Source organism: Phocoena phocoena, chromosome 14 (assembly GCF_963924675.1).
Source record: "Phocoena phocoena chromosome 14, mPhoPho1.1, whole genome shotgun sequence".
Lineage (NCBI taxonomy): Eukaryota > Metazoa > Chordata > Mammalia > Artiodactyla > Phocoenidae > Phocoena > Phocoena phocoena.
Window position 1 is genome coordinate 68,844,046 of NC_089232.1, and position 18,900 is coordinate 68,862,945.

Genomic DNA, 18,900 nt, shown 5'->3' on the forward strand with positions numbered 1-18,900 from the left:
AGCACAGCAATCCATGCTGTGATGGGGGGAGCAGGGGCAGTGAGAGGGAACCAGAGGTAGGCAGCAATCAGGCTGAGTTTAATGACGGGGAGCTGGGCCAGACCATACACAGACCTCTGCCCATCCCCTTGGCTTGTGGCCCCGAGAAGCCAGAAGCAGCCTAGGGGGAGTTGTGGTTCCTCCCCAGGCAGGTAGCCATGGTCCCGTGGACTTTGTGCAAAATACTAAATGCTAATTTGGCATTGAAGGCCAGCTCTGAGCGATCCTTTGTATAGCCAGCCCTGGGGAGGGGAAGGGAAGGCAGGTTAGGAGGCCCCTGGCCGAGGAGAAAAGGGGACAATACGAAGAAAAATACCCCAGTTTGGGGGATACAGGCACAGGGCAAGTTTCTGAACACTCCTCCAGGGTAGAGGGCAGACATCCAAGCTCTGGAGATCACAGATCCTCATCTCCAATGCCCTCAAAGGCGAAATTGCCGTGGACATCACTGGCACTGGCATCTGTACTGGGAGTGCCAATCCCCCGCAAGCTCACGGCACTCAGCTTGCTCTGTAATAAAGGCAGGGTCGGGGTCAGAGGGCTCAAGCCTCCCTAAGGTCCCCTACAAACACCAACCTCACCAACCCTCGTGGGAAACTCACTGAGAGTTTGACCATGGACTCCCGGCTGGCATCAGGTGACTCCTGGGGAGGAGGAGGCAGAGGTGTCAGAGACCTCACTGGGGAGGTGATGCAAGGCCTGGGGGCTGGGGGACTGACCAGGGAGTAGTACTTACAAGCAGCGGTGGGGACTTCACTGCTTGCTGGCTGTCTGAGCGTCTCAGGGTGCCCCCCACCCGCCGGCGTAGCATCTGGGGATGGAGACATGAGGTGCTGATGCTGAGAAGGGCTGATCACCCCCTTTGGAATCCCAATCCCTTCCTCCCTCTCAGGAGAGGCATCACACCTAGGACAAAAGGCAGGGAGAGCACAACCACTCAGCCGCTTGGTCTGTGCTTGCCGCTTACCTTCCTGATACTGCCGCCGGATTTCTTCACCATCAGTTCATCCACCATGGACTGCAAGCAGATGCTCATCATGATAGCCTGAGGGCAAGGAGAGAGCTCAGCCTGACTGGGTGGCCATCCTGAGCCCAGCACCCCTAAGACAAGGGCTCCCACTCACATGGAGTCCTGGAAGCCCTAGACTTGGGTATCTAAGAGAGACGGTGCAATGGGCTCCAGAGGAGGCCTGAGGGTGGGCTCACACCTGGGGGCTGGTGATGGTGACCCACTGTAGCCGGTCCTTGCTCATGAGGTATTCAAAAGCCAGTTCCAGGCGCACCTCACCCCGGCCCCGACCTGGGCTGCTTGTGCCTCCACTGGGCAGTGGCACCTGGGAGAGGAAGGGTAAGAATTAGGCTGAGCTCATTCTGACCGATGTGCCTCTCCCTGACCCACTCCAGCCCATTCCCGAAGCTCAAGGCTTGCCGGGCCTCCATCCCAAAGGTCTCCCCCTCCTACCCCCACTCACAGAGGAGGTGACCCGCCAGCACCGCATGCGGGTGACCCGAAAGGAGCCTTCACGGAGTTGCTGGCCAGGCAGGCGGAGCTGGAGGCTGAGCTCACTGTTGCCTGCGCTCACCACCACTGGACAGTCCTTCTCCGGGAAGTCAGCCACACAGGCATCAAAGCGCAAGTAGCCATAGTGCCGCAGCGTCTGGGCCAGCCGCAGGAACTGAAACCCAGTCAGCAGGCGGGACGGGTCAGGAGGGGAAGTGGGACAGCCCAGAGGAAGCAACCCCTTGGAGGGAGACAGGGAGGCAGGGCTCACCTCCTTCTTGGAGACCTTCTCTTGCAGTGATTTGAGCTGCCGGTGCTGCTCCTTGGTGACTAGGATCCACCCACGCTCAATGTCTGATACTGTCTGCAGCGGAGACAAGGGGTGGGGTGTTCGGGGCTCCCACTCAGAGACCCAAAGAGTGTCCAGTTACCTCTGTCCAGCCTGACCCCTCACCCCACATTTGAGCAAGCTCTTTGCAGTTGAGTCCTTGACCATATCAGCTTACAAAGCAGGGAGAGTAGAGGTTGTGCCAGATGCCCTGAGAGTATTCTAGAAACTTCCCCATGAACTGGCAGTAAAGATACGAAAGTTTTCTTGGCAGAGGGACACCAGAGCCATTTTCAGGGGAAGGGTTCTGAGGCAGCTCCAAGCTCACCTGAGCATAAAGCAGGTTCAGGCCAACCCGGTTCTCCATGACATCGTCATCATAGGCAGAGTCCCAATAACTGTGAGGCCAAGGGGTGGAAAGGGGTAATGGGGCTAAGCTGGGGGAAGGCAAGAGGCAGAATGGAAAAGGGGCAAAACCGGAGCAATCTGGAACTATGGGGCTAATGGTGATACAGTTGGAGGAAGCTTGGGAGGCCTGGTAGAAACACCCAGCACTACCCCCTTGTCCAGATTATTCTGTCTCAATACGTGGCCCCATAATCCAGTCCAGCACCCTCTACCTCCTCCAAGCCCAGCCCTGACCTCTTCCTTAGCATAATCTTATACTCTTGACTCCGAAGACTGGCAACAGACACATAAGGCAGCTCAAACTCTTGCAACTTCCGTACAACTATGGGTTTAAAAAAAAAGAAAAGAAAAGAAAAAGAAAATGTCATGAAACTCAGGGGAGGGAAATCAAGCGAGAGGCCCTGGGGAAATGCCACATTCTTGGGGGAGATAGGCATGTTCACTAGTGGAAACAGAGGGAAGCTGTAAAGTCCAGACAAACTCACACGAAAAGGCTCCATCCTCTTTTTCTCGAACTAGAAAGAGACTAAAGTATCCAATCAAGTCATCTGGAAGATCCAGCTTTGCAGCCACAGCCTAGGAATAAGGAAGGAAATACAGCTCATCATGCTGGATGGTTCCCATCACCCCAAGCCTGGGAACCTGGGGTGCAGGGGGAGGAGGAGCAGTGCAGAACAAGCGCCTCACCTCCAGGACATCCTCAGTCTGATCTGAAGTTAGCACATTGACCAGAACTTTCTGCCCGTTGCTAAGCAGCACTTCCAAGGAGACCTCTTCTGTTGGGACCTGCTGTGTCTCCTGGTTGTGAGCATACACGGGAATGGGAGGCACTTTGTTAACAACATGCCCAGCGTCCAGCTCTGGCCCTTCCCCACTATGTTGTATTGTAGGTCCCTCTGGTGACTTTATTCTCAGCTGTCTAATTATAGACTGGGTTTCCTTGATTTCACTGGTACAGCAGAAGCCCCATTCCATACAGAAAGGTGCCAGGATGGCTCCTCTGTACCCACCTCATTAAAATGATGTGGCCCTGCAGGAAGGTGCTTCCCTTAAAACTTGGTCCCATCCAAAGCCTTACCTGTTGTGCCCGACGCAAGAAACTATTGAAGGTCTCACTGCTCCCAAGCAATGGGTCTTGCCGAACTGTGGGGACAAGAGAATGATGTTCTAATAACTTATGATTCCCTCTTGGATCCCCCCAGTTCTCTTTTTGGCAGGCCCCCCAGGTCCCCTTTCCTGGGCTGATGGTGGCTTGTCCCATCTCCCAACTGGCCTCACCTCACTCGCTGTTTGCATAAATTCTTCACCTGCCCCACCCTTGGCTACCATCTAGTTGAGTCCAGTCTATAGAACCAGGGAAAAATAATGTTCATCTAAAGCACATCAGATACAAGTTAAGTTCTCCCCACCGATCAAAACTGCTTTAAGACTAGTTAGTGCTATATTAGTATTTCTCATAGATGTCAGTGCCCAAATTGCTTTGCTCGTACCTAGATACCACAGCATCCTTGCATGCTATTTACTTTTGCTAATTAAATAATAGATAAAACAGTAGGCTTCCCAGATCTACAGATTCCTTCAGGACCTTCTACAAAATCAGCTGTTTTGAGTCTCTCTCCATAGTCCTCAACAGAGTCAGCCTGAAGTTCCCTCCAACCACTCACCAGCTTGCATGTACTTCTCTAACTGCTCTCTCCTCTGTTCTACCTCAGCGGGTGTCAGAGAGAAAAGCTTCTTTGGGGGAAATGCAGGAAGCACATTGGCCCCATATTCCTTCCGAAGCTATTTGGAGAAAGAGATACAACTCTTCACATAAACATAGCAAATGAGAAGAGGCAATCGACATTCATAATGTTCTCTTGGGCTCCCCTTCCCTTTCCTTAGTCCCTGCTCCCCTATCTACCCTGGTCATCCAGGAAATCATTCCTTTGGCAGGGGCAGCATCCCAAGGGAGCTGTTCCTCTGTCCTAGATATATGTTTTTTCCAATCTTACAGTGTACAAGTCTGTTCCTCCACAGTGTGGGAAAGGTTTGTATAGGGCCAGGGCCTAGGGAGACCCTTGCTTATCTAGCAAAGCTGTGTTCATTGAACCCTCATAGGAAGCAAAAGGCTTTGTAAGGAAAGTTTATGTGCACAGTTAAGGAATAGCTAAATATATTCATGAAGTATTTTAGGACTTAAAGGGACTTTGCAGATCAATGACTCCATTTTTCAGTTGCAGAAGCTGAGGCCCAAAGAAATCAGGTAACTTGCTCAGGGTTGCACAACTAGTTATCAGTAAAACCAGGACTCTGTACCGAGTTAAATACAGAGCTCAGAATCTGGTGAGGAGAACAGAGAAACATTACATCACAGACACATAAGGATAGCTGGAACAGCTACACCCGCTCAGGTGAGTCAAGGAACACAGACAGAAATTGGTGAATGGTTTGTATCAATATGAGCAGGAAAAAGAATTTCAAGTTGCAGCTCAGATGACAGAAGGAAAGTGCTTTGGCAGCTTAGGGGGTAGGGTTGTCGTTTTCTTTATGCACAGGCACAGGCAATGTACAGGCTGTGTAAGATGGGGACAGAGAAGAAAGGAGGGAGTATGTGAGTATAGGGAGGAGCAGTTAGGGGCAGACATTAAGCTCCCTGGGAGTTCCCCGGAAATGTCAGACGATAAGCACCAAATCAAATCCTTCCCTGTGGCAGTGATTAAAGGGGAACTACAGCCTACGAGAAAGCGACGGGGAGGGAAATGGAGACACTGATGCCCAGGTGTAGAAAAGGGCTTGAAGCAGCCTCAAGGCAGGGGTGCTAGTCCCACCTGCTCGTGCAGCCCCAGGAGTTGGCTGTAGCGCACCCGACAGTGCAGGACTCCATTCACGTGAATGTTATAGGCCTGAGAACACAAAAGCAGGCAAGCAGTTTAGGGTCGCGGTCTCGTTTAGGGTCGCTCGCCTCGCTCGCCATTTTGGCGGGGCTTGAGAACCCTGGCCGGAAGTTGCCTGCCACAGCTCCGCCTGAGCAACGCGCCGAGATCTTCCAAAGGTGGCCAGCCGATTTTCCCCAGAGCCAGGTCCCAAAGCAGGAGGGCCAGTCGGGGAAAACCCGGGCGCTCAGGCTGCAGTCTTCCTCCCCAAGAGGCCAGGGACGCCCACCAGAGTAGCCGCGGCCCAGCCGGGGGAGGCGATGCGGCCGAACAAAGGACCTACAGGAGCTGGGGCGACCTTTGAATGAATCTGAGACGTAATATAAGCTCCCATCGAGGCCGTCGGGACTCGGCGGCCTGTCACCAGGCCCGAAAGGTGGCGGCCAGACTTCGGAGGCCGCTCGGAGAGGGCTCCGGCCCGTTATCCCCGCCCCTACCCGGCCGGGCTCCGGCCGCTCCTCACCACGTAGGCGGAGCCGCCGCTGTCCCCGCTGCGGGACTCGGTTTCAGGAATGGAAAAGTGCATGTTCCCTGCGGCAGGGCCCGGCCGGGTCCGGACTCTGAGGGCCACAGCGGCTTTGCACGCTCGCCTCCGCTCCTCAGCACGTCCCCGCAGCCTCGCTCGCCATTTTGGGGGGCGGGGGGGGGACTTGCGATCAGAGGTGGGAAGGGCTGGGGAAGTCCGCTCTGGGGCGCAGCGCCCCCGGCATCCTGGGAACTGTAGTCTAAAGGGCAAGAGCCGACAGCCGGGATTGGGAGCCCAAAGCTGAAAAGGCCCTTATCGCGACCCGTAGCCAGGGGCAGAGCCCCAGAGCACTCCGGGGCTTGTAGTCCGGTTGGGGCTGCACGCCGTGGCTGTCGGCCCAGGGGGCGCTTGTAGTCCCTGTGACCCAGGCAGGCGGAGCCCCGGACGGAGGATGATGGCTGCCGCGGCCGTGGCTGTTCGCGAGGGTGAGTGAAGGGCCGGGCACACAAACAGGTACGCGAGCGGACGGGCCTCGGACGGCTACTGATGGGCCCTGAGTACCTCTGGGCCCTGTCGTTCGGTTCCCGCGCCACGCCGGACTCTGGTCCGCACTGCCTCGGGCGCACTCCGTGCCGCGTACCGGCTTGTTCCTCCGGGAGGTGTGCGTGCTTCTTCCTTCCCCCGCCCCCCTTCCCTTTGATCCTGCCGCGCACTGCGTCCCCCACGCCGATCCCCGGCTCACCTCCCGCCTGGTGGCGACCCGTGGTCATGCAGACCCAGCAGCCAGCAGCGCCGAATACGTGTCCCCGCAAACCCTCCCAGAGCCTCTCTGGTTCACTTTGTGCCCTGTTTTCTGATGCAGACTTGGGATCTGGGATGAAGGCGGAGCTTGTTCCTCGGCCTGGGGTAAGTGCGGGTGCCCTCCCTAGCCGCCTGTCAGGCGGTACGCAGGAGCCCGTGTCAACTTCGTTCCGACCCAATCTTCATCCCCGTTTCACTTTATTTCTTGGTAAAGCCAAGAGATTTTACAGAGCTTTTTCAGCCCTAATGGTAATGTGACTGTGATCTGCAGGAGAAACTTCGATCCCTGTGGGCTCTAAGCTCGTAACAGGTAGCTTCTGAGACTTAGGAAGGATTAGGGATCCTGTGGGAGACTAGTAAGTATCCAGTAGTGTTTATTCATTTTTGGAATTGTTGGGGAAGGTTAGTGTTCTATGTCTGTGTCTTAGGCAGGGGGGAGGGAGATGACCCAAGAAGAAAAGCTGCAACTTCGGAAGGAAAAGAAACAGCAGAAGAAGAAACGGAAGGAGGAAAAGGGGGCAGAACCAGAAACTGGCTCTGCTGTATCTGCAGCCCAAAGTCAAGGTGCGGGGGCTTTTTTAAAGGGCCGGGGTGTGGAGCTGGTAAAGGGATGTGGTGGGAGAGAAGAGGGGGAGACAGGACAAAGTTGGTTTGCACAAGTAAAAAGGGAAAAAGTTTAGATAAACAGGAAAAGAAGCTTTGGTTGGGGCATAGCTATTACCTACCTAGGGCTTGGGCACCTCTTCCTTCTACCTTCAGCAGGCCCGACCAAAGACCTGCCTGGACTGGACAGTCAGTTGGGCAGTGCCAAGGAGAAAGTTCCAGCAGGTCGGAGTAAGGCTGAACTTCGAGCTGAAAGGCGGGCCAAGCAGGAGGCTGAGCGGGCCCTGAAGCAGGCAAGAAAAGGGGACCAAGGAGGGCCACCTCCTCAGGCCTGCCCCAGCACAGCTGGAGAAACCCCCTCAGGTATCTTCACTTCAAGACCTCTGTTGATTCAAATGCCTATGTTAGCTCAGGCTTCCCCACAGTAAAACAGCTCCCAATTTTCACCTTGGTTCCCAGAGTTCACAATTCTCTCCTTAACCTCATCCTACCCGTTTCTTTTTCTACTTTTTTCTCCTGTTTTTTTCCATCTCTCTCTCAAATCTTTCTTGATGTCCCTTATGCCCTGAAAGCAGATTTCTCATTATCACCTACAGTGTCTTGAAAACACAATTGTTATCTTCTAGGAGTGAAGCGTCTACCCGAGCATAGTCAGGTTGATGACCCCACGCTTCTGAGGAGGCTTGTTAAAAAACCAGAACGACAGCAGGTAGGAAGTGGGTTTGGTGTGTGGCCAGAAAGAGCCTAGGGAGATGGAATAGAGGGAGGAGAGGTGCTCGGGGCGAAGTGAGACCCTGGAAAAGTATGGGTATTTGGCTCACCATCTTCTTCCTTCCCAGCATTATCCCACAGTTTTAAACTCTGGGCCCTTGGTCCTGTTCCCCTGTTTTGTCAAGGTTCCTACACGAAAGGATTATGGATCCAAAGTCAGTCTCTTCTCCCACCTACCCCAGTACAGCAGACAAAACTCTCTAACCCAGTTTATGAGGTAGGAGCTTATGAAATTGTCATAACTTTTAAGCATGAGGAGTTTTAGTAATTCTGTTTTGAAAGTGACTGGAAACTTGAGGTTGGATCTGTGGAAAGAAGCACGAACACAAGGCGTGCTTCTTCAAATGGGGGTGTCTGTGCGAGTGAAGGAGGTTCCTTTTCATCAGGGGAAGGTGGGCGGTAGGTGCTCAACTTCTCTTGCAAAGTGTGTGACACCGCCATCCCATCAGCATCCCATCCTCTGTGATCCACCCAGCCATGGTGCGACTCGGCCTGCAGTACTCCCAGGGCCTGGTCAGTGGCTCCAATGCCCGGTGCATTGCCTTGCTTCGTGCCTTGCAGCAGGTATGTCCCATCTTGTTACCTCTTATGATCCAGCCTCACCTTCCCCAACGCTACCCCGGCTTCTCTCACCCAGAGTAATCTCTGGGGGGAAGAGGGAATGACTCCACCCTCAGAAGACTTTCCTCAGAGAAGCTTACCCTGGCCCCCTTTCAGAGACTTTTGTTAGGGCGCATTTTGCTGATCAACTTGTGTACCCTACAGGTGATTCAGGATTATACCACACCTCCCAGTGAAGAACTGTCAAGGGACCTAGTGAATAAACTAAAGCCCTACTTCAGGTAAGGATGACCACTGCACATCCACTCCCACCCCACCTTGCTCAGACCTTTTCTTAGACCCTTTTTCTTTTTCTTTTTTTCAAAGCATAAAGGGTTTTTTTTTTATGTGTAACACAAAGTTATTTAAGTCAATAAATTTTCAAGGAATTTCACACGTTCTGATTCTTTCCACTGCCAATCACCTTAGTTCCTCCAAACTCATAATCTTCAAGATAAAAAACCCTTTCAAAAAGAAGTTGTCATGTGAGTCAGCCTACAATTCTTTTAGTTAGGCTTCTTTGATCTCCAGTGAAACGTGGACACACTTCAAAATTCCCCACCTGTAATCTTTGGGATCTAATTTCCTCAAGCAATTTACTTTAGGACCATGTTTAGGGTCAGGAGATGGATCTGTCTGGTTCTGAATTTGACACCCTAGAAAATTAGTATTAGTTACTATTGAGGACTGTCAAACTGAACAGTATGAGAAACTATAAGAATACTGTATCAGTAGAAATACCAGGTCTAACATGCACAAAGCCAAGAAAACCAACGATGCCAAATACTGAATGTATATTGCACTTGGAGCCTTTTTCTTGCTCTTCTACCTCTATTTTCATTTTTCTGTCTTCTCTTTAAAAAAAATGTTTTTAAACGTGAAAGCTTTGTAAGCTGTGAAGAGTTGCACAGATGCAAGGTGTTGTTTTTGTAGCTTCCTGACTCAGTGCCGTCCCCTGTCAGCGAGCATGTACAACGCCATCAAGTTCCTTAACAAGGAGATCACGGGTGTGAGCAGCTCCAAGCGGGAAGAGGAGGTGATGAGTATGAGGAATGAGCGAGGCATGCACCTGGGGGATAGAGCTGGAAACATGTTCGGGGCTTCCAGAAGGGGCAACTCTCTGGTCTGCCTGGTCAAGGGTTAAGGAGGTGGTGGGTCTGTCTGACCTGGGCCCCTTTTAGGCCTGTCATTATGTGCATATTCAAGCATCCAGCATGATAATCAAAGGGCTGTGTCTGTTTCTTTTTCCATAAGTATCTTGCTCCATTTAGGCCAAGTCAGAACTTCGAGCAGCCATCGATCGATATGTGAAAGAGAAGATTGTGCTTGCAGCTGAGGCAATCTCACGCTTTGCTTATGAGAAGATCAGTAATGGAGATGTAATCCTGGTATATGGATGGTATGGGCCAGACCCTGTGACTGAGAAAATTGGGGAGTGAAATGATTTGAAGAAGGAACTGCCCCTTTGCCCTTTAGGAATGAGCTGACCATCAGTCAGTGACATCTATAACTGAATCCTCCTCTCCATTCACTCTAGCTCATCTCTGGTATCACGAATTCTTCAGGAGGCTTGGGCTAACGGCCGGCGGTTTCGGGTGGTAGTGGTGGACAGCCGGCCACGGCTGGAGGGAAAGCACACACTACGTTTTCTGGTCCGTGCTGGGGTCCCTGCCTCCTACCTGCTGATTCCTGCAGCTTCCTATGTGCTCCCAGAGGTGAGGGCAGAGGAAAAGAACTCCAAAGTTGGAGTAAAAGGGTATAGTAGTATAGACATAGTCTCGCCTTCCCAACGTTGCAATTGTCTAGAAATACTAGAATTATACAGCTGTGTTTATATTTAGTAGGAGAAGCATCTACAGCACGTTATACAGCATGTCTACCTATTGCAAGAACCTTATATAAAACTAGTAGCCGCTGAGAGGGAACAGGACAAAAGAGTTTAGCTTTCCTGTGGGTGGTGCGGTGAATCAGCGGTCAGGTGTTTTCCAAGAGCCTTTGTTAAGATTTGTTACCCGTTGCCTTAATATTGCTGTCCTGGGTAAGAGTTGGGAACCTTATTCTGCGTTGGTCACACATGACATTTTTTTTCCTCCTCTCCACTCTCCAAAATAGGTTTCTAAGGTGCTGTTGGGAGCTCATGCACTCCTGGCCAACGGGTCTGTGATGTCACGGGTAGGGACAGCACAGCTGGCCCTGGTGGCACGGGCCCATAATGTGCCAGTGCTGGTCTGCTGTGAAACATACAAGTTTTGTGAGCGTGTGCAGACTGATGCCTTTGTCTCTAATGAGCTAGGTAAGGAGGCCCAGGAGGGCAGGAGAGAAGGTTCCAGGGACCTGAGAAGATTTGGGAGGGAGAGGGGAGGTTGAAGTACAACTTATTTTTTCTTTTTATTTTTTTATAAATTTATTTTATTTATTTATTTTTGGCTGCGTTGGGTCTTCGTTGCTGTGCGCGAGCTTTCTCTAGTTGCGGCGAGTGGGGGGGTCACTCTTCATTGCAGTGCGCGGGCTTCTCACTGCGGACACGGGCTCTAGGTGTGCAGACTTCAGTAGTTGTGGCTCACGGGTTCTAGAGCGCAGGCGCAGTAGTTGTGGCACACGGGCTTAGTTGCTCCGTAGCATGTGGGATCTTCCTGGACCACGGCTTGAACCTATGTCCCCTGCATTGGCAGGTGGATTCTTAACCACCGTGCCACAAGGGAAGCCCACAGGTTATTTTTTAAAAGTGCATAAAAGGGTACACCTCCCATTGCAGATGACCCTGACGATCTGCTGTGTGAGCGAGGAGAACGTGTGGCCCTGGCTGACTGGCAGAACCACTCGTCCCTACGGTTGTTGAATCTGGTCTATGATGTGACCCCCCCAGAACTGGTGGATCTGGTGATCACGGAGCTGGGCATGATCCCTTGCAGTTCTGTACCTGTTGTGCTGCGAGTCAAGAGTAGTGACCAGTGAGTGGGTGAACACAGGGTCAATAAATGACATACTCCCTACACTTAGCAACTCTGCTGCCTTTTATCTCTTTTAGCATTGCCACCGCTTAGGTTAGGAGACCAGACTGTCCAGCCCCTCTTAGCACCTGCTACCAACCTCCATGCCAGTGCTTTGGGGCCAAAGTGAAGGTCAGTATGGAGACCATAAACTATCCAAGTCATCAACCATTTATTGAGTATCTATGTGCCAGACACTGAGCTAGATATGAGGAAGAGTATAATAAGGACAAATAAGAGTCCTATCCTTAGTATTTTAGTATTATTATTACATTAATATTTAAGTTAAACCAATATATTGATATTTACATTAAATAGTTACACATTAATATATTAATATTTTGTATCCTTAGTATTGAGTATTTACTGTGTGTCACAAACTGTTGTAGTCCCGTTTTATCCATTTAGGAAGATTAATACCACTCTATGAAGTGCGATTTTATAGATGAGATAACTGGGGCACAGAGAGGTTAAGTTACTTGCCCAAGGTAACACTAACTAAACCGGCATGTGATCTCCGGCATTCTGGATCTAGAGACTGTGCCCGTAATTTTTACGCTATCTGCCATTAAGGAGTACTCATCATGATGGAGGAAGACAGATGACATCTACAGTATGAGATACATTCTACTAGTAGTATGAACAGAGTTCATTGGAAGCAACCCAGGATGTTGCCAGGAGATCTAGTGAGGTTGGAGAAGACTTCACAGGTAACATCTGACCTAGTCCTTGAAGGATAAGAAGTTTCCCAGTTGGAAAAGAATGAGAACGCAGGTGAACAGAGGAAATAACTTAGACTACAGAATAGGCCTTAAAATGACTGGCCAATTCCAAAGTGTCAAGTAGTGTGGTAAAGCTAGAACCTCGGCTTATGTGGACAATTAGTGATACAGCTGCTGACGTAGGTTGGATTGGGTCCAGATTGTGAGAGTCTAACCATTGTGGTTAGCCTAAAAAATATGTTAGAGTCATCCATTTTGTGTGTGTGTGCGTGTGTATGTATGTGTGTGTATGTTTTATTGAAAAATTTCAAGCAGCATAGAAGTGCAGTGAACTATACAAAGAATCCCCATCACCAAATGTAGTAATTATCAAGATTCGCCACATATGCTTTTTTTGTTTCCCTTGTTTTCCTTGCTGAAGTTGTATTAGAGCAAATCCCAGTCATAATATCGTTTTACTCCTCCAAACGTCATTATGTCTCTAAAAAATATGGAAGCTTACCATGTCATTACACTTATTAAACTCTTCCTTATTGTCCAAGCCATAATCAAATTTCCTTGATGGTCTCAAAAGCAGCTTTTTACTGTTGAATCAGGATCCAAACAAATCCATATATTACATGTCGTTATTTTGTCTTAAATTTTTTGTAATCAAAAGCAGTCTCTCCAACCCCGCCCCTTCTTTTCTCATGACATAGACTTGTGCCAGGAACCAGGTTGAGTATGTTTCATACTGCCTTGTCATCAGGTTGGTTGGTCCATTTTCAGTGATGAAAGGGTCCAGGTGTTTTAAAGTTTCCCAACAAACTTTGATTTAGTGGTTTCATCCACTTTTATTGTTGCCTGAATTATTTCATTAGAGGATGCAACATGGTAAATTTATTTTTCCTAATTACATCATTCCATACGTACTAGCTAATAATCTTCTATAAAGAACTCCCTCTCATCAGTTACTATTCTGAATTACAGTCCATACTGGAAAGGCAAGATAAATGTTTAATTCTTTCCTTTGAATTGCCAGTTTTCAGGATTGATCACTGGTTACTTCCAGTGGCATACAATGAGAAGTTGTTGAATTTTTGGCTTTCTCTCTATAAAGATTATGATAAATTCATGGTTTTTTACATATTGAGCATACCACTTAATCATCAAAATTAAGCAGAGGTTCAACAGGGTCAGCTCTGTGCTTTAGCTGGTAGCTGGTAGAGATTAGAGGCAGAGAACCAGATCAATTAAAAAGAGATTGCCTATCAATCAAAATCACAAATGCACCTAAACTTTGGTCCAGCAATTCTGCTTCTAGGAACTTAATGCTAGCCATATAGTTGCACATTTGAAGTAGCTTAGATACAGAGTTATTTATAGCAGCATTGTTTATAATAGCAAAAGACTGGAAACCACCTGGATATCCATTAATAATAAGGGCTAATTATTACTACATTCATATAATTACATACTAAGCAATCATAACAAAGAATAAGGAAGGTTTTTATATAGAGAAATGGAATAGTCTCCAAGGTACACTCAAAAGAAGTAAGGTGCAGGACAGTGTGTGTAGTTGCTGTTTGAATTAAAAAGGGGAAAGATTCCCTGGCTGCGGAACTAGATCCCACATGTGCAGCGTGGCCAAAAGTTTAAAAAAAAAAGGTGTGTGTGTGTGGGGGAGATATATATGTATTTGCATGTGTATAAATACAGAAAGTATCTTGGACCTGTAACAAGAAAACTGCCTGGGTGGATGTGGTCTGGGAGGCTGGAGACAGGTGAAAGGTACTCTTCACTTTATATCCTATGTATCTTTTGAATTTTCAGCCATGTGAATGTCTTATCCCCAAAATAAATACAATTATTAGTATAAAAAAGATTTTGCTTTAGGGGTAGTCAAAGATAGTCTAATCTGAGGCAACAGGAATGGAGAAGAGTCAGATTTGTTCATTACAGAAATAAATGCTTGAAAAAAAATTTTAATAGAAAAATAAATGCTTGAAGTTGTCAAGTTGAGAGCTGTTCATCGGACAAGCATTGTAGATACCCCGTATTAGAGGAACTGCAGCCTCGACTGCACCCGATTTTGCACTCTCAGAAAGGAGTCAGTCCTAAGCCACAGCGCAGCCTTAGCTGTCTTTAGGCCACTTAGGGCAAATGGGACGGGAGCCCCCCTTGCTCTAGATTTTAAATCTTAGCTAGCTTCTCCCATGCTTTTCTTAAATGTTTTGTGTAACGACGGTAATTTAATAGATGAGATGATCTGGGAAGAGAAAGACTGGTTTACCCCACCCTTTCCTGTTTGTTTATACATCCTGAACTCCACTATTCGGTGTATGGAGACCTGTGAGATTTACACAGCTTTAAATGCCTCAGGAAAGGGCGGAAGTTTGTTACATTCTTTCTCCAGCAGCTTCCTACTTCCCAGGGAGGGAGTGGGGCAAGGCCTACGACCAAGGCGAGGGTCCAAGCCCGAGGATCACTTGAGTAGAGCGTCCCCATGCCAGGCTTTTCTACTGCTCTTCCCTTTCACTGTGTTTCCGTCCTGGGTCCATCCTTGACTTCACTAGTGGCTGGATCTGCTGGAGGCTGCCCTGAGGGGGAAGCCGGAGTCGTCCCCCGAGGCAAGGATTCCTTTGTCTCCCAGTCTCCGGCTCGACGGCGGGGCTGCAGGTCAATATTCTCAAGTCAGCCCGGCCCTGCCCGCCACAGGCCGGTAGTCTCGACAGAAAGCCAGGATTCCGCGCTCGGGAGCGACACTCAGGCCTGGACACTCGCACTGTCGAGGCTCGAGTAGAAGCCGCGTGGGAACCGGCGGGGGCGCGACGACTATCACCGCGCAGGCGTCAGTTCCCTTCGGGACACTGCAATTCCCATAAGGCCGTGCAGCGGCGTCCAGGAGCTGCGCCCGCTGCGACAGGGCTCGGGGACGCTCGCCGCACTGCATTATGGGATACATAGTCTAATAGAAAACGTCCTGGGGCACAAACTCCCAACCAAGCCCACGTGTTTACCTTGTACACGGGGGGGTGGGGGTCGTCAATGAAGAGTAGCTACCAGATTTCGTCATAAAACGGCGACCAGACAGGCGGCGCCATCTTCGAACTTGGACTTCCGGAAGGACTTTGGTGAGGGTGAGTGTACCACAGCGGGATGTGCGGGGCCCCACGATTACTACCCCCCTACCCCATTTCTTTTTCGGTAGCACTAAGATATTGGGAACCAACTCCGGCTCCGCTTTTCCGCCTCTGCACAGCATCGCGACCTCCAGCCCCTGAACTCCTCCGGAAACCGTCGTGGTCCCCACCTCCCTAACCCACGGTGGCAACCGTGCATCCCCCATCTCTGCTCTCCTCGGGTCTCGCCTTCTTTCCCCACGCGGTGTCTGTAACACCTCGTCCTGTGTCCCGGCCGCGGCGCTGCCTACATTGCAACCCTCGGACTCTGCGAACCTACCGTAGTCCTCAGCCTTACGAAACTCAGGGCTCGCTTCCCGAACAGGCTAGTGGTGAAAGCTACCCGACGCCCAGGACTGAGAAAGGGCAGGCGGTCACCCCTAGAGAGGTAGCGGGTCGATCTTTTCATTCTGCTGTGTTCCAGCCTCTTCCTCGGTGAGGCTCTTCTAACCCTGGGGGTTGTGCCCCGCGCGCTGCAACCTCATTGGCGCAGCCAGGGGCCAGTTATGTTTCCCAATCTAGTCCTTTTATCCCGCAGCAACTTGGCTTTCTGTTGGGGAAGGCAGAGGTGGGGGACCTCTGGTAACTCACCAGCTTCACCCGTGGTAACTCACTTCGTTAGAGGGGTGCAGGGTATGGCCAAGGCTTATAGCCCCAGGGGCATATTGTTACACAAATCTGTCATTCCTGTGCCTTCGTCTCTTTTGGCCACCCCTTCTTATCAACTGTAGTAGTGTTTTAGTAATTTTCTTTAAATTGATTTAATTTTAAGATTTAAGTGCTTTAGTCTTGATCTAAACAATGTAGATGAAACCATGGGTTTCATGGACTAGTTATAGTTTTCTTTTTATATATACAAGTTAAAATAAAAACACAATTAGTCAAATAAAATCGTTCATTTTTGTATCTCAGAAATCATCTTGCATACCACCAGTTGTACCATAGGAACACTTTGGGAGACAATGTATTAGACCAAACAGTGTGTGTAAAGTAACTCCATACTTGAGGAGCAGTGTTATCTAATCATTTTCCACATCTGGGGAGATCAGGCTGGCAGCCTTGGAGCAGCATGGGAACCAGACAAGTTGGGGTGCCGATGCAAAATTTTATAAACTCTGGTACACATTTACTAAACATCCTTAACTTGTGCCCAGGATTTGCATTGTGTAGTCAAAAATGGAAATTAACCACCAATGCCATGCCTTCTTTGAGAAGTGAATCCTTATAGAGATTTTTGTACCTTGAGAAGTTAGTTGTTCAATCAACAAAGGTTAATTATTGTGCTTACCACGTACCAGGTTCTAGATACAATAGTGAGTCAGATAGACAAGAGCCCTATCTCATGAAACTTTTAAGGAAGATAGATATGGAATAAGTAAATACCCATATCTCTTATGATAAGGAAATTCCAGACGGGCTAAAGAGCTACATGTAAAATCCAAAACTAGAAAAATTATTAGAAGAAAATAAAAGAAGATATCTTATATTCTGATATTATATCAGTGGGGTAGGAAATGCCTTTTTAAGACACAAACAGGGGAATTCCCTGGTGGTCCAGTGGTTAGGACTCTGCACTTCCACGGCAGGGGGTACGGGTTCAATCCCTGGTCAGGGAACTAAGATCCCCGCATCATGCAACATGGCCAAAAAAAAAAGACAAACAGAAGCCATAAAGGAGAAGACTGAGAAATTTAACTTATAAAATTTAACTTCAGTTTAGCAAGAAGCATAAGCAAAGTTTTTTTAAAAGGTAGATACAGAGAGAAAATATTTGCAACATAAATAACTGCACAGATAAATAAGGAATGATCAATTTGTCCTATAGAAATATGGGCAAATTATGTGTATCGGCAATTCATAAAAGACAGATGTCCAACATATAAAAAGGAGTTGCTAATCTCAATTATTACCAGGACAATGCAAATAAATACAGTAGGGAAGAATTCTTTCACCCATCAGACTGGCAAAAATCAAAGATTGACAAGGGGTGGTAAAATGGGTATACCCATTTTTACAGTTAGTAAGAGTATAAATTGCTTTTCACCTTGGTGACCTGTTTGGCAGTATCTATTAAATTTTGAAATGTGTATACCCTTTAACCCAGTACAGTAATTCCACTTCAGATGATTATTCTAGAAAAATAATTTCTCATTAATGAAGAGATCTATACTAGAATATTCACTGCAGTATTATTTGTAATAGTATTATAATCCAATTGTCCATTAAATGGGAAATACCCAAATAAACTATAATCCTATGGAACACCATATAGTAACTAAGAAGAATGAAAAAGATGTATGTGGAAAAATGATATGGAAAAATCTTTAAGACATGTAGAAATTCTCTTAACTGATTCCATTTAACTAGCTCCCTCTGTTAACTGACATTCTCCATTTCCTGCATAAAACATACTTTACTGATGCCCATGGCACACTGAATTCTCGAAGCCTGTAGATTTTTTTCCTATAGGCCCGGTCACTCTAAGTAGTTGAACTGAATGTTTGCCAAGAGTCATTGTGTTGGTTCGAACATTTTTAATATAAGTTGATTTGTCACTATGTTTATATAATTGTGACATATATTTAAATTTTAAGGAAATTTGAGTATGTAAGAGTTACTGTTTCTATTAAAAGTAAGTTGAAACATGGCAGATATACAGGTGTTTTATTGTTGTTCTTTATATTCTACACTTATTTATAAGTATTTTGTATCAACTACAGATTTTATAAAAACAATTCTAAAAAAGAAAAGAAAGCAAACTAAAACTGAATACTTTGGAGAGACAAAAGTGGTGAGTTTGCAAACAAGCAAAAAAGCTACCAAACAGATGTAAGACACCTGTAAAAGACAGGAAATTTTGTAAACATCTGGAAGGTTACTGGACTTGAATTGCTTCTCAAGAAAAGAGAATGTTTCAAGAAACAAGTGGTAAGGAGCCTTGGTGCTGCTGAGAGGTCAAGTTAAATGAGACTGAGAAGAGTATTGGACTAATTGACACAACAGTTATTGATCACTTTAGCTTCAGTGATGAGTTGAGGGCAATCTCCTAGTTAGGATGCAGCAGGGTGATTAAAACGTCAAGGGCAGACAGCTCTTAAAGTTTGACTGTGAGGGGCAGGAGGATATTAGTTGGAGAACTGGGTTGAAGGATAGTTGTATTTGTGTTAAGATGAAAATTAAAAAATAGTTAAATGTTTATTTTTTTAATTTTATATTATTTATTTATTTTGGGGAGGCACATATTGTATTTATTTTGGCGGGGGTGGGGGGTGGCGCACCATACAGCATGCGGGTTCTTAGTTCCTCCACTGGGGATTGAACCCGTGTCCCCTGTGGTGGAAGCGCAGAGCCTTAACCACTGTACCACTAGGGAATTCCCGTTAAATTCTGTTTAGAAGGAGCCAATGGAAAGGAAAAGGATAAACATCTTCATTTTCTTTCGGTGGGGCAGGAGGGGGCATGGGGCTAGAACACAAATGGAAAGTTTGGCTTTGGAAAGTGGATGAGGGGCTCAGAGGCAGGGAGTGTTAGGTTATCTGACAAGAAATTGAAGTATGGTTTTTGATCGTTTAAGAAATCTGAGGTTAAGTTATCT

General features: G+C 47.9%; 2 protein-coding genes and 1 non-coding gene across 10 annotated transcripts; 1 reads left to right on the plus strand and 2 right to left on the minus strand.

Annotated features, from left to right (window-relative positions):
* Nucleotides 1–57: 57 nt before the first annotated feature.
* Nucleotides 58–5,892, minus strand: SNX17 (sorting nexin 17). Of its 3 annotated transcripts, none has more exons than XM_065890720.1 (15): nt 5,655–5,892; nt 5,087–5,161; nt 3,941–4,058; nt 3,355–3,419; nt 2,964–3,074; nt 2,762–2,852; nt 2,511–2,598; nt 2,197–2,266; nt 1,812–1,904; nt 1,512–1,715; nt 1,248–1,373; nt 1,007–1,084; nt 776–850; nt 642–683; nt 58–549 (listed from the first exon to the last, which is right to left on the minus strand). In XM_065890720.1, the coding sequence occupies exons 1-15, from the start codon at nt 5,715–5,717 to the stop codon at nt 436–438; spliced, it is 1,413 nt and encodes a 470-aa protein (XP_065746792.1). In that variant the 5' UTR covers nt 5,718–5,892; the 3' UTR covers nt 58–435. The 3 variants fall into 3 exon arrangements, with proteins under 3 accessions (XP_065746792.1, XP_065746793.1, XP_065746794.1); XM_065890721.1 differs by having other exon boundaries at nt 436–549; nt 5,123–5,161; nt 5,655–5,717; XM_065890722.1 differs by lacking the exon at nt 5,087–5,161 and having other exon boundaries at nt 436–549; nt 5,655–5,717.
* A 215-nt stretch (nt 5,893–6,107) lies between these two features.
* Nucleotides 6,108–11,427, plus strand: EIF2B4 (eukaryotic translation initiation factor 2B subunit delta). 6 transcript variants are annotated; one of them, XM_065890698.1, is made up of 14 exons: nt 6,112–6,142; nt 6,520–6,544; nt 6,609–6,616; nt 6,891–7,022; nt 7,221–7,424; nt 7,688–7,770; nt 7,958–8,049; nt 8,282–8,396; nt 8,598–8,674; nt 9,366–9,468; nt 9,704–9,831; nt 9,970–10,147; nt 10,545–10,725; nt 11,188–11,427. In XM_065890698.1, exons 1-14 carry the CDS (start codon nt 6,112–6,114, stop codon nt 11,385–11,387), a joined length of 1,557 nt encoding a protein of 518 aa, XP_065746770.1. In that variant the 3' UTR covers nt 11,388–11,427. The 6 variants fall into 6 exon arrangements, with proteins under 6 accessions (XP_065746768.1, XP_065746770.1, XP_065746769.1 ...); XM_065890696.1 differs by lacking the exon at nt 6,609–6,616 and having other exon boundaries at nt 6,108–6,142; nt 6,520–6,563; nt 6,887–7,022; nt 7,218–7,424; XM_065890697.1 differs by lacking the exon at nt 6,609–6,616 and having other exon boundaries at nt 6,520–6,563; nt 6,887–7,022.
* On the minus strand, nt 9,154–9,254 carry LOC136134249 (small nucleolar RNA SNORA8). Its single transcript, XR_010656533.1, has one exon. It is a non-coding gene; the product is annotated as a small nucleolar RNA SNORA8 (small nucleolar RNA).
* Nucleotides 11,428–18,900: the final 7,473 nt, after the last annotated feature.

Bases quoted from the DNA above. Each gene is read 5' to 3' on its own strand.
- SNX17 (XM_065890720.1), bottom strand. From the start codon at position 5,717: ATGCACTTTTCCATTCCTGAAACCGAGTCCCGCAGCGGGGACAGCGGC. The intron at 3,075-3,354 runs GTAAGGCTTTGG...GCTCACAACCAG, and splicing joins TCTTGCGTCGGGCACAACAG to GAGACACAGCAGGTCCCAAC. The intron at 2,267-2,510 runs GTCAGGGCTGGG...TTGGCCTCACAG, and splicing joins AAGATTATGCTAAGGAAGAG to TTATTGGGACTCTGCCTATG.
- EIF2B4 (XM_065890692.1), top strand. From the start codon at position 6,426: ATGCAGACCCAGCAGCCAGCAGCGCCGAATACGTGTCCCCGCAAACCC. The intron at 7,023-7,217 runs GTGCGGGGGCTT...TTCTACCTTCAG, and splicing joins ATCTGCAGCCCAAAGTCAAG to CAGGCCCGACCAAAGACCTG. The intron at 8,050-8,281 runs GTAGGAGCTTAT...CCATCCCATCAG, and splicing joins TCTCTAACCCAGTTTATGAG to CATCCCATCCTCTGTGATCC.